The following is a 12,827-nucleotide window of genomic DNA, read 5'->3' as shown; positions in this document are numbered from 1 at the left end:
GAATGATTTTTTTTTTTTTTCTAAACCTCCACGTATCCAATACTGTAGATAATAACCTTCTAACAAGAAATCATGGTTAGCTGGCTGAATATTGAGCCTGAGGATGGGAGCACACAGACAAGAAACTCTCCAGGGTATTTTGCTCTCTTATTTAAGTGTGAATTTTTAGCTCCACTTAAATTAGAAAAAGCAATTTACTCTGACAAGGCACAGAACATAAGGCACCAAACCTGGCTTCACAGTTATTGTAAGGCTGGATAGTCAGCTGTGGGAAGACGATATCCAGCTGGCAAATCCAAAATGCCAGCTGTGAGCGGCTGTGCCCGGCAGTTGGGTCTGGTACGCACCTCTGCCTCGCTGGCGGCAGAGCGCTGGGGGGGAGTCTCTGATTTAAGCATTAATACAGTTATTAGCAGCCCAATAGTTTCCAGAGGTGTCAGGAGAGCGTGAGGACTAATGCTGCTCGGCCCCTAACCTAGTCTTGATTTTAGCTGGTATTAATTTTGCATTAGGATTTCTCTTCAATAGGCTTTGAGTGCAGAGAGTGAGAAATCTTACTTGCAGATGCAAGTCTCATTACACAGACAGTTAGGCTTCTGACTGCTGCTATTTGTGTGAGAAAATTTATTAAGGGTAAGAGAAGAAAGAAGGATGTATTTTGAACACATCAAATCCTGCTTCCCTATTTAGAAACAGGCTATTTAAAAACAAACAAACAAACGAACGAACGAACAAAAAAACCCTGGAACTGGACATCCTATTCCTTGGTCTCTCTAAAAAAACCCCAGGTCTAGAAGTTTGTTAGCCCAGTGCAGCAATAGCTTTTCTTTAAAAACAGTCTGTTTTGGTTTTTTTTTTTTTCCCCTAAGCAGTCACACAGCTTTGTGAGACTATACTCAACAATTAATTTAATAGGATTATTGGTAGAAATCATGTTATGCATTGTCTTGCAGGAGTGACTTTAATTTTGCATTTATTATTTTTGTGAGTGGAATAACTGCTTTGTATTTCTTTCCCCAAATAAAATATTTATTAGTAAATGTCGCGCTGCACAAATTAATGCTGTTTGATTTCTTTCTGGGCGCCCTCCTTTTTCCAGCATTAATGCTTAGACTCACAGCAAACACTCTCAGAAGTTTGCACGTTTCATTTGGAGAAAAACTTGCCTTTGGGCAAAAGACATGAAAGCCCGAGAGCTACACAAAAGACTGAGTTTATGGAAAGTCTTCGTTTTAAGCCAGCACTAAAAGGGGAACTGCACTGATAGCTGCTGTCCTTCAGGTGGGACAGGAAAAATCTCACCTCTGTTGGGTCTTCAAATCTTGCGGAAAACATCCCAGGAGACTTCCCTGATGAAACGAGATTACCTGTTTCTGTGGCTCAGTTGCAATTTTATAATCTTGTCTTGAGTAAATAACAGCTTGTCTTGGCATGTTCCCAGGTGCAGGACAAGGAGACAGAAACTCCTTCCCTGCTTAATCGTGGGTCAGCAAAATAACCTGAGCTGACAGTCAGAAGGATCTTGGGATCGAGCTGTTGTCCTCCAAACCCAATGTCACTAACTAATCACTTGCTGCCTGTAATGTGTCAATGACTATGCGCTGGGGTATTTTTTTATTCCTGGCTTTCTCCATCCTCCTGCTGTTTATCTATGAGGAGCTCCAGCCAAGCTAACCAAAGCCCCGGTGCTTCAGGGATTAATTCCTGGAAAAAGCGCAGAGAGGAACTATAAGCTGGGAGCTGATTAAATGCATCTGAACTCAGCCCTGTGATACTCCTGGTTGTGTGAAAAAAACAGCAGGTTCTGCTGAAGCAAGGGTAAGATGGTGGGCTCCAGCCAAAAAGTACAGCCATGCTTGATATTTTCAGTGATGTTTTTTGCCACTTTAGCCTTTGTCCAGCTGCGAGCCATGAAAGACAGCTACAGGTTGTTGTTAACAGGTCACAATTTGGCTTTAACTTTAAATCCTTTTAGTGAAATCCTGCAGGAGGTTGGTGATTTTGTAATCTAACTTGAGCCTCTGGGAACTTTGCTCTGCTCTCATTCCACCCATATACTATGAATGCATCTTCATTAGTCTGTGCATGTATAGATGTATCTAACATTCATAAGTGCTGGCAGGAATGGAAAATATTTAGCAAGAGGAATTTTACATCTCTCCTCTCTTTGCTTATGGTTTGTTCTTGAACCGTCAAACATATCTTTCAATAAAAATAACTAATGTGTTTATTTTAACAAGAGCTGGGTAAGTAATTTGCATTAAAGAAATTACTCTATTCATCTTTTTTAGATCAGGCGCAAGTTGTGATTTTCTCATTTGTACTTGCTGTTCAAAAAGATTTCCTGAATATTTTTTATGAATGAATTTGTTGGCAATTCATCCACAAACAGTTTGGTATGAGTATTAATTTAAACAATTGATTCTAATAGATTTAAATGTCCAAATATCTTTGATGACTTTGAAAATCTCAAGCTAATTAGTCAAAATCTGAGTTGTTTCTTTTCAACAGGCAAGCTGCTATCTTGCAAGACAACAGCAACTTTAGGGTTGTTTTTTCTGTGTTGTCTTGCTGTTATAAATTGGAGCTGTGTTCTTCTGCAGTATTCTGTATTATTCAGTGGTGCCACTAAAGTTAGTGGGAAATATGTTAGAATTTGTAACGGGACTAGAGTTTTATCCACTGTTTCAGCAAACACACAAGTCATCCAATTCCCTCACTAGTGCACTGGAGGAAGGGGAACAATGGGGCACCAGCACAGTCAGAGTTTTAGTGTTAAAATATCAAGAGTAAATACTCAGGTAAAATATTTGGCAATATCACCCAGCTCTAATTTGCACATTTTAAAGGTTGGTCTTTCATGTCCCCTCAAGTTCTTTGTTTGCCTGAGTCCCTGGATAAAGCACATAGAAAGTCAGAGGATATCTTATGTCATCACTATTTGTGTTAATGGCTTAGGAAACCCACAATCCAATCAGTTAAAATAAACAACCCAGTGTAATAGGAGCATAAATCAATGAAGACTTCATTACTGAAACCTTAATGTGTAATCCATCCACCTACAGAGGAAAGGGATACTGAGAGGCAGCAAGACAAAACCAGAGGACAGTCTGATTTAGGCAACCCTGATATTTAAAAAGGTGCTGGGAACAGTAACTCTTCCTGGAGTCAGTAAATTTGGTGGATACTCATCACTCCTGACAGCCTGCCCCAGACTATTAAGTCCCTATGCTAAAAAATGCCAAGACACTCTTGGGAAGAGAGCTCTGATAGCTCTCTGTTTGCTCTGGGAGAGTTGAGACAGCTCAAGACTGTGGACTAATGAACAAAAACATGAATTAGCAAGATTAACATATGACTAAAACTATATGTGTTACCTAGAAGTAACGGTATTCAGAACTGCTCTGACCCTGCTGCAGACTTTCCTCTCTGTGTGGCTCCTTGAGCCAGTAACACGAATTTGGACCCCTTCTCTAAGATGAGGGTGGCAATATTTGGTGAACCGGGAGTTACTGGATTTCATTAAAGCCACGTATTCGGTTTGTCTTGGCTCTGAAAGAAGCAGTAATCCTATCATACCGAGCCTTTTGATTTCAACACGGTTCATAAAAGGGCTGAACTTTTATGTTCAGTGCAGAGATCTCTGCTTGTTGAGTTAATGTAGTAATGAATAGAACCAGCAGGCTCTCTCTCTGGGCATGGGCCAGCTCTGAGATGGGGATGAGACATGCACTTTTCCTGTGGATTTTAGCTAACAACCAAAGTAAGGTGAGTCTTTAGAAAGGCGGCAGTGCTCACAGACCCTCCTCCCCCGAGTCCCCTGTTTCAGAAGTGATTCTCTGCCTCTTTGCTCCAATCTCTCATCCTTGCCTGACTCCTCTTTCTTCCTTACCCTTCCCCTGACCACATCATGTTCTTTTGTCTCACTCCTCTGCTGATACTTTTGTCCCTGTAGCTCACTTGTGCCAGCATGAAATGTGTATTGAGCAGTCAAAGTTTGGTAGCACTGGTAATTGACCAAAACCAGTATGATGGGAATTCTGGTTTTCAGAGATTTGGAGTTTGTTTTTATTAATAATTAGGATAAAAAAAGAAATCTAAGAATACGTAATATTAAGGATACAGAAGTTAGGAAACATCAGCACTAATGCAGATATTGCATGCAGAAGACGGCACGTATAATTTGCTAATACAGAAGGGGGTTTGGCTGAAGGGAGCTGCCGAGCATCCTACAGGAGTTCTGCGACAGAGGTGGAAACCTGATTCTCCAGGCTGACAGTCACCTGCTCTGACTGTGAAGACTGACCTTTTTCCTGCTTCATTGCTATGTCTCACTCAATGCATACCCTCCCCAACTACAACAAAGGAGGAGGAGGTATGATATGCAGCTCCCTAATTAGCTACACAGTCCTCAGCACCATGTCAGCTTATGCTGTGACTTTAGCAGGGATCCATTGGAAAAAAAATGTCCATTTGCATTAATAGTCATTATTACAGATCTGAATTAGATTTCCCTGATATTCTTTCTAGAGTTTCTTTTTGCTAGGTGTTACTTCTCAATTCCTTGTCTTAAATATTCAGTTGCATAATGTTAAATATGTCAGAGAATGGTTGAATTAATTTGGCTGGTAAAATGATCCCATATATCCAGAATACATACTAGTAGGTTAAGTTTCTGAAGCACTTCAACACTCAGAAATATAGGAGCCATATATTTGTAAGATATTATCCTATTGTAATAATTTAATGGGAGAGAAAGTGATTCCATTATAGTTTATGTGATCCTGAGGTTCTTCAGGATCAAGGCTACGCAAATGCACGTTTTCTATTATATTGGAAATTTGTATTGTGTTGTATTGTATCTATATGGAAAAAGGCAGGTGATTAACTCTTCAGTCTCAGCAGTGAAATCTGGTTGGAGGAGGACTGAAGAAGGGGTCTAGTGTATTACACAGATGGATGGTAGGTATCATGTGTTTCCTTCTCTTCAAGTACAGTATATCTTATTTCCTCTAGTGCAGAATTTAAAGTGAATCTAAAGCAGAATGTGTGATGTCAAGGTGTGGTGCTTGCTTGGACTTGATTAAAAATAGGTTTAGGGCATCTTTCTGCTCCCCAAATTCCAGTCTTCCATGTGGTTGTAGCTGCAAAGCTGCAAAGACAGGGGAATTTTCTTGTAAATGAGATTAATATAATTTCAAGATATTCTTCTTCAACTGCCAGTAATAAAGGATGCTGTCATGGAAAACCACCCCATATTTAACATTCCTGTGTCATACAGGATTTCCTCAACTTTGAGGTAGCCAGACCAAACCAAAAAAGAGAGATGTAATTTAGAATTTAGTTGTAAATTCTACAGAAATGCTACTGTGTATTAAATATTGTGTAGTATGATCAGTATGTCTGTCAGAGGCTTTTGAAATGTGTTATCAATATGGTTCCACATATTCCCTGGCCAGATGGCACAAAAAGTACTCAGTATCCAAAGAAGGATCTCAGTGCCTCTGCACCGCATGATGCACTGCAGCCCTGTGTAGCATGAAGTTCATTTGATCGCTAAATTTGGTGTGTTTCCATTTCAGAGCTCCTGTGACAAGGATGTCGTCCTGAATATTCTCAGTGTCCTCACTGACTTGCTCTCTCTGGGTAAGGAAGCAAAGCTCTGGGGCAATGCCTGTGGGCTAGGGGCAGAAAGGGGGTCCTCAAATAGGTCAGGGAATTCATACCTGCATAAACTTGGCCAGGGGTTTGCAAGGTGAACAAAACATGAATTGTATCTATAGATCAGCAGTCCTTACTCTTGTGTTTGGAAAACTGAGCTTTTTCAGTAAGTTAAAGAAAAAAAAAGACCCCGAGAAAGTGTCCATTTTTTTTTAGTTTAAAAGATGCCCCTGAGTTTCAAAGTATTTCATAATCCCTGGCAGTCAACCACTGGAAATGTTCACCAGTGCCATTGGAGAGAGGGCTGTGAGACAGGGAGAGGAGCCTGACTTCCCAGAGCATGGGGACTCTCTAATGGAAAGAGTTCAGCATCTCCCCAAAAGGCACCTCCACCTCAGGGCTGCAGGGAAGGCATCTTGCTGCATGTGCCCCAGCCACGTGAAAAAATAAGCGAATTGGCAAAAGAACTGAAAAAATAATTAAGTTTCTTTTCCTTCCTGCTCCACCTCAGAAATGTCATTTGCTAAACAATTCCTAACCCAACTGAGCTGCTAGGCTGCGGGGGCTGCATTGGCGAGTGCTGGAGCCTCCTGCGTTCCCCACTCCTTGGAGCCCCACCACAGACATCACCCTTCCAGCTGGGCCTCTCTTTTGAAGCCCTGCAGTGCTGTTCCTCAGCTAGATGGAAGGATGGCCTACATGGAGGATAGGAGGTACTGTCTCCCCTCCAGGAGCTGAACGTGCAGCTTCCTCCAACCAAGGAGCCTGAAGTCACTGCTGAAGTCGCCCATGGATCAACGTTTGTTGACACAGTAGGGCTCACAGGATTAGCGTGTGGTTTCTTTGGAGACCTAGATTTGTTTGAAAGCTGTCTCCAAAGCTTCCCTATGATTCCATTTCATTTTGCAGAAGCCCGTTGCAGCTTTAGTCCTTTGCTTGTTTAATTTCCAGTATCTAAGAAAAGATCACTGAGCCTTCTGCTCCTTTGAAACCTGTTGGTGTCTCTGCTTATTCCTCTCTGCTGCATTTCAATGCACAATGAAAAAGTTTTGCAGGACATGGGTTTCTAAAGATAACGACTGGTGGAGCAAGAGGCAGCAGAGCGCGTGGTTTCACCGTGCAGCCATTAGCCGTGTCTCCAGGCCAGGAGCACCTGAGATCCATGGTCAATTCTGCAAATACCCTTGGGTTTATAGCAATAAAACACCGTTGAAAGGCCATGGGAGCTTTGTGTGCTCCATGCGGGATGCGGGTTTGTGATAGCTGTGGCTCAGGGAAGGGATGCTCTGAGCATAGTCTCTCCTCTTTTCCACAGGGACCGGCCGGAGAATTCACTACATGATCAGCAAAGGGGGCAGTGAGGCGCTGCTGCAGGCTCTCATCACCGCTGCCCGGACCGAGCCGCCCGACCACAGCACCCTCCTGCCCCTGCTTTGCCTGCTGGCCAGGGTCGGCCAACGAGGTACTGCTGAGTGGTGGGGGGGGCTCAAAACTAATGGACAGCCCCAGCAATAATCAGCAGTGGCATGTGCCTGATAGACAGCTGTGAGTTTTATTTTTGGGGTGTGCCGCTTGTCTGCGGTCTGGCCAGGTAGAGATCCTGCAACAAGGCAGGGAGGCCGTACACGTGCGTAGAGCTGCTTTTTACACAGGTTTCATCCATGTTCTGCCTTGGGTTGGCCTGGTGGCTGAAAGCCACCCCCCCCCCCCAGCAGAAATTGTATTTTTTTTTCACCTTAACCTAAGCAAAATCATAAAATATGATTTCTCTTTCTCGGCCCGATCCACAGCAGAGTGGCAGATCTTGGTGTACAGGGGGGTTTCCTGAGGCAGGGAAATGCCAGGGCAGCGCAGAGACCCACAGGAGCTGGCAGCTCTCACGAGAGAGAAAGACTGGTTGAACCATGCTCTGCCCTCCCTGAGACAGAACCAGGAACAGCCACCAGAAAAAACACAAGATCAAGGGCATCCTGTATCCTCCACCCAACAGGCAGCAGGCAATAGCTTAAAGGAAGGGAGTGAATGGAGGCAAGTCTACGCTCCAGGCGGCTCCGAACCCCTCCTTGCTCACCTCGCCTTCCCTGCTGCCTCTGTACAACAGGTATGAGGCTCTGGATGTGGAAGGCCAATCAATGGATGCTGTGGATGATGGTCCATCTACACCAGAGGTGTTGCCAAGGTCAGAAAGGCCTACCCCCCTCTATCACAACCACCTCCACGAGGAAGAAAAGATGGGTTATAGTTGTAGGTGACTCCCTTCTGAGGGGAACAGAGGGTCCAATATGCCAGACAGACCCTCCTCTTCGGGAAGTCTGCTGCCTCCCGGGGGCCTGGGTTAAGGACAGCACTAGGAAACTTCCTAGCCTGGTACGGCCCTCAGACTGTTACACATTATTGCTCTTCCATGTGGGTGGTGATGAAGCCACAACGTGTAGTCCAAGGGCGATCAAAAGAGACTTCAGGGCCTTGGGACGGTTGGTAAAGGAATCCGGGGCACAGGTGATTTTTCCCTTTATCCTTCCAGTTGTGGGCAGCGACATTGGAAGAAACCGATGGACCCAGTCTATTAATATATGGCTCCGTGTCTGGTGTCACCACCAGAATTTCAGGTTTTTCGATAATGCGATGGTCTACGTGGCACCAGGCCTGCTGGTGTTGGGTGGGGTGCATCTTTCTCAAAAGGGGAAGAGGGTCTTTGCTCATGAGCTACCAGGGCTGATTGACAGAGCTTTAAACTAGACTTGAAGGGGGAGGGGGATAATATCAGACTTGCCTGTGACAAGCTGTGGGACGACACACCACGGTTAGAGGGACGGGGTGCTAGCGAGGGCCCTCAGCCTGTTGCTCTGAGACATGCTGGGTACATTGGAGCACACCTGAAGTCTTACAGAGAGGAGCCAGGGGCTCCTGAGGTAATAGGAACCAACAGGGAAACACTGGTGAAATGTGTCAAAGGAATTAAGGGGTGTTCCTCTAAAAAGGTGACACGGCTGACAGCCCAGCTGAAGTGCTTCTACACCAATGCACACAGCATGGGCAAAAAACAGGAGGAGTTGGAAGCCACCATGCTGCTAGAAAGCTACGACCTGGTTGCCATTACTGAAACTTAGTGGGATGAATCCTGTGACTGGAGTGTGGCTATCGATGGCTACAGGCTGTTCAGAAGGGACAGGCGAGGAAGGACGGGCGGAGGCGTTGCCATCTACATCAAGAAATAGATAGAGTGTGAAGAGCTGTCTCCGAAGAACAGCCACGAGCAGGTTGAAAGTTTATGGGTAAGAATTAGAGACCAAGGCAACAAAGGGAACCTTGTGGTTGGTGTCTACTACAGGACACCCAATCAAGGGGAGCCTATTGATGAAGCCTTACTCCAGCTACAGGAGGCATTGCGCTCGCAGGCTCTCATTCTGCTGGGGGACTTCAACCACCCCGACATCTGCTGGAAAAGCAGCACGGTGAGCTGTAGGCGATCCAGGAGACTCCTGGAGTGCATTGAGGATAACTTCTTAAGCCAGGTAATAGACAGCCCTACCAGAGGGGATGCATGACTGGACCTGTTGGTCGCCAATGCAAGTGAGCTAATCAGAGACCTCAAGATTGGAGGCAGCCTGGGCTGCAGTGATCATGTACTGATGGATTTCACAGTCCGGAGGGATATGGGACAGGCGAAGAGTAAGTCAGGACCCTGAATTTTAGGAAAGCAAACTTCCAGCTCTTCAAGGAGTTAGTCAATAGGACCCCCTGGGAAACTGCCCTCAGGGGCAAGGGAGCAGAACAGAGCTGGCAGTTCTTTAAGAACACTTTCCATAGAACACAAGAGCTCTTGATCCCCCTGTGTAAGAAAACAGGCAAGGAAGTGTCGTGGTTTAATCCCAGCTGGCAACTAAGCACCACCCAGCTGCTCACTCACTCATTCCCGTGGTGGGATGAGGGAGAGAATCAGAAGAGTAAAAGTGAGAAAACTCGTGGGTTGAGATAGACAGTTTAATAGGTAAAGCAAACGCCACGCACGCAAGCAAAGCAAAACAAAGAATTTATTCACTGCTTCCCATGGGCAGGCAGGTGTTCAGCCATCTCCAGGAAAGCAGGGCTCCATCACGCGTAATGGTTACTTGGGAAGACAAACGCCATCACTCCGAACATCCCCCCTTCTTTCTTCTTCCCCCAGCTTTATATGCTGAACATGACGTCACATGGTATGGAATATCCCTTTGGTCAGTTGGGGTCAGCTGTCCCAGCCATGTCCCCTCCCAGCTCCTTGTGCACCCCCAGCCCACTCGCTGGTGGGGTGAGGAGCAGAAAAGGCCTTGACTGTGTGTAAGCACTGCTCAGCAGTAATGAAAGCATCCCTGTGCTATCAACACTGTTTTCAGCACAAATCCAAAACATAGCCCCATACTAGCTACTATGAAGAAAATTAACTCTATCATCTCGGCCAAAACCAACACAGAAGGCAAGACACTGGCATGGCTGAGTCAAGACCTGCTGGTCAAACTAAAGAGCAACAAGGAAATGCACAGGCAGTGGAAGCAGGGATAGGTATCCTGGGAAGAGTATAGGGATGCTGCCCGGTTGTGTAGGGATGGGGTCAGGAAGGCCAAGGCACAGCTGGAGCTGAACTTGGCAAGGGATGCAAAGAATGATAAGAAGGGCTTCTATAGGTATGTCAGCCAGAAAAGGAAGGTCAAAGAAAGTGTACCCCCGTGATGAGCAAGACTTGCAAACTGCTAACAACGGACAAGGAGAAGGCTGAGGTGCTCAACAACCATTTTGCCTCAGTCTTCACAGGCAACTTCTCTCCCTACACCTCTCAAGTGGATGGACCTCAAGGCAGGTACTGGGGGAGCAAAGTCTCTCTCACTGTAAGAGAAGATCAGGTCTGAGACCACCTGAGGAACCTGAACATACATGTGGGACCTGATGAGGTGCATCCCAGAGTCCTGAGGGAATTGGCTGATATAGTTGCCAAGCCACTCTCCATGATATTTGAAAAGTCATGGCAGTCAGGTGAAGTCCCCGGTGACTGGAAGAAGGGAAACATTGCACCCATTGTTAAAAAGGGTAGAAAGGAGGACCCTGGGAACTACGGACCTGTCAGCCTCACCTCTGTGCTTGGGAAGATCACGGAACAGATCCTCCTAGAAGTTGTGTTAAGGCACATGGAGGACAGGGAGGTGATTTGAAACAGCCAGCATGGCTTCACCAAGGGCAAGCCTTGCCTGACCAACCTAGTGGCCTTCTATGACCAGTGGACAAGGGAAGAGCTACGGATGTCATCTATCTGGACTTCTGTAAGGCCTTTGACATGGTCCCCCACAACATCCTTCTCTCTAAATGGGAGAGATATGGATTTGATGGGTGGACTGTTTGGTGGATGAGGAATTGCTTGAATGGTTGCATCCAGAGAGTAGTGGTCAATGGCTCAAAGTCCGCATGGAGGTCAGTGACAAGTGGCTTCCCTCAGGAGTCCATATTGGGGCCAGTACTGTTTAACATCTTCATCAGTATCATAGACAGTGGAATCGAGTGCACCCTCAGCAAGTTTGCAGATGACACCAAGCTGAGTGGTGCAGTTGACATGCCTGAGGGACAGGATGCCATCCAGAGGGACCTGGACAAGCTGGAGAAGTGGGCCTATGTGAATGTCATGAGATTGTGCAATGTCCTGCACCTGGGTCGGGACAACCCCCATTATCCATACAGGCTGGGAGATGAAGGGATTGAGAGCAGCCCTGTGGAGAAGGACTTGGGGGTACTTGTGGATGAAAAGCTGGACATGAGCCAGCAATGTGCACTCGCAGCCCAGAAAGCCAACCGTACCCTGGGCTGCATAAAAAGAAGCGTGACCAGCAGGTCGAGGGAGATGATTCTGCCCTTCTACTCCACCCTGGTGAGACCCCACCTGGAGTACTGTGTCCAGCTCTGGGGTCCTCAGTACAGGAAAGACATGGACTTGTTGGAGCAGGTCCAGAGGAGGGCCACAAAAATGATCAGAGGGATGGAACACCTCTCCTGTGAAGAAAGGCTGAGAGAGTTGGAGTTGTTCAGCCTGGAGAAGAGAAGGCTCCGGGGAGACCTTATTGCAGCCTTTCAGTACTTAAAGAGGGCTTATAAGAAAGACGGGGACAGAGTTTTTAGCAGGGCCTGCAGCGATAGGACAAGGGGTAATGGTTTTCAACTAAAAGAGGGTAGATTCAGACTACATATAAGGAAGAAACTTTTTATGATGAGGGTGGTGAAACACTGGAACATGTTGCCCAGAGAGGTGGTAGATACCCCATCCCTGGAAATATTCAAGGTCAGGTTGGATGAGGATCTGAGCAACCTGATCTAGTGGAAGATGTCCCTGCTCATTGCAGGGAGGTTGGACTAGATGACCTTTAAAGGTCCCTTCCAACCCAAACCATTCTATGATTCTATGATTTGTATCTGGTGACTCAAGGTGAATCCCACATTTTCCTGTTTTCGGTGAGAATAATGCTGATCTAACTCATTGAAACATTTGAATGCCTTTGTTATGAGATCTTGAGTTATAAGATTCAGTGCAAATATGTTTATCAGCACTGCTGCAGGGAACTGGTCTTTGTAATAGTTTGATTCTTATTTGCTTTTCACAGATAGGAAGTTTGGGCTGAAAGTGCAGAAGGCAGAAGCAACTGATATCATACTGAGCTTGGCAAGAAGAAACCTGGGCCACCACCTGCACCTCACCCACTGCCTCTGGGTCCTGAGGGTTTGTGCTTCTAACGGTGAGTGCCTGTATTTTCCTCTTTTCCTCTGTGTAACAACCACCAGAGTTCTTTTTTAGTCATTTCAGTTCAAAGAAACATCATTCCTGATTAAGGTTAGTGCCTGCATGCACCGTTAATATACAGAATCAGGCACAAAAGCCAGAACAACCATAGAAAGAGGTGTTCCCCAAGGAGCCTATACAGCCTTTACAGTGTATTTCATCTGTGGACTATGAAAATAAAAGTGCTGTAGTGAAAAATATTCATGGCAATGATCTCTTATTCTAGAATATAGACAGTCAACTTTGCTCTGAGACTTAGGTACCTTAAGTCTCTATGCAGTTCCCATTACCATAATAGTCAAATGTCTCACTATTGTTGATTGTATTGATCCTCAGAGCAGCTCCATGAGGAAGGAAAATACGGTTGGAGAAA

General features: G+C 45.6%; 1 protein-coding gene across 1 annotated transcript in view; it reads left to right on the top strand.

Annotated features, from left to right (window-relative positions):
- The first annotated feature begins 5,045 nt into the window (after positions 1–5,045).
- Positions 5,046–12,827, top strand: part of AGBL1 (AGBL carboxypeptidase 1) — a 278,153-nt gene continuing 270,371 nt past the window's right edge. The window contains exons 1-4 of the mRNA XM_075506626.1: positions 5,046–5,060; positions 5,583–5,646; positions 6,977–7,123; positions 12,279–12,410. Coding sequence (XP_075362741.1) covers positions 5,046–5,060; positions 5,583–5,646; positions 6,977–7,123; positions 12,279–12,410 — 358 coding nt within the window. The remainder of the gene's footprint in view (positions 5,061–5,582; positions 5,647–6,976; positions 7,124–12,278; positions 12,411–12,827) is intronic.

The sequence above is a fragment of the Mycteria americana genome, chromosome 6 (assembly GCF_035582795.1).
Source record: "Mycteria americana isolate JAX WOST 10 ecotype Jacksonville Zoo and Gardens chromosome 6, USCA_MyAme_1.0, whole genome shotgun sequence".
NCBI classification, from domain to species: Eukaryota; Metazoa; Chordata; class Aves; order Ciconiiformes; family Ciconiidae; genus Mycteria; species Mycteria americana.
The sequence above is the reverse complement of the archived record's forward strand: the minus strand, read 5'-3'. Positions and strand labels throughout refer to the sequence as shown.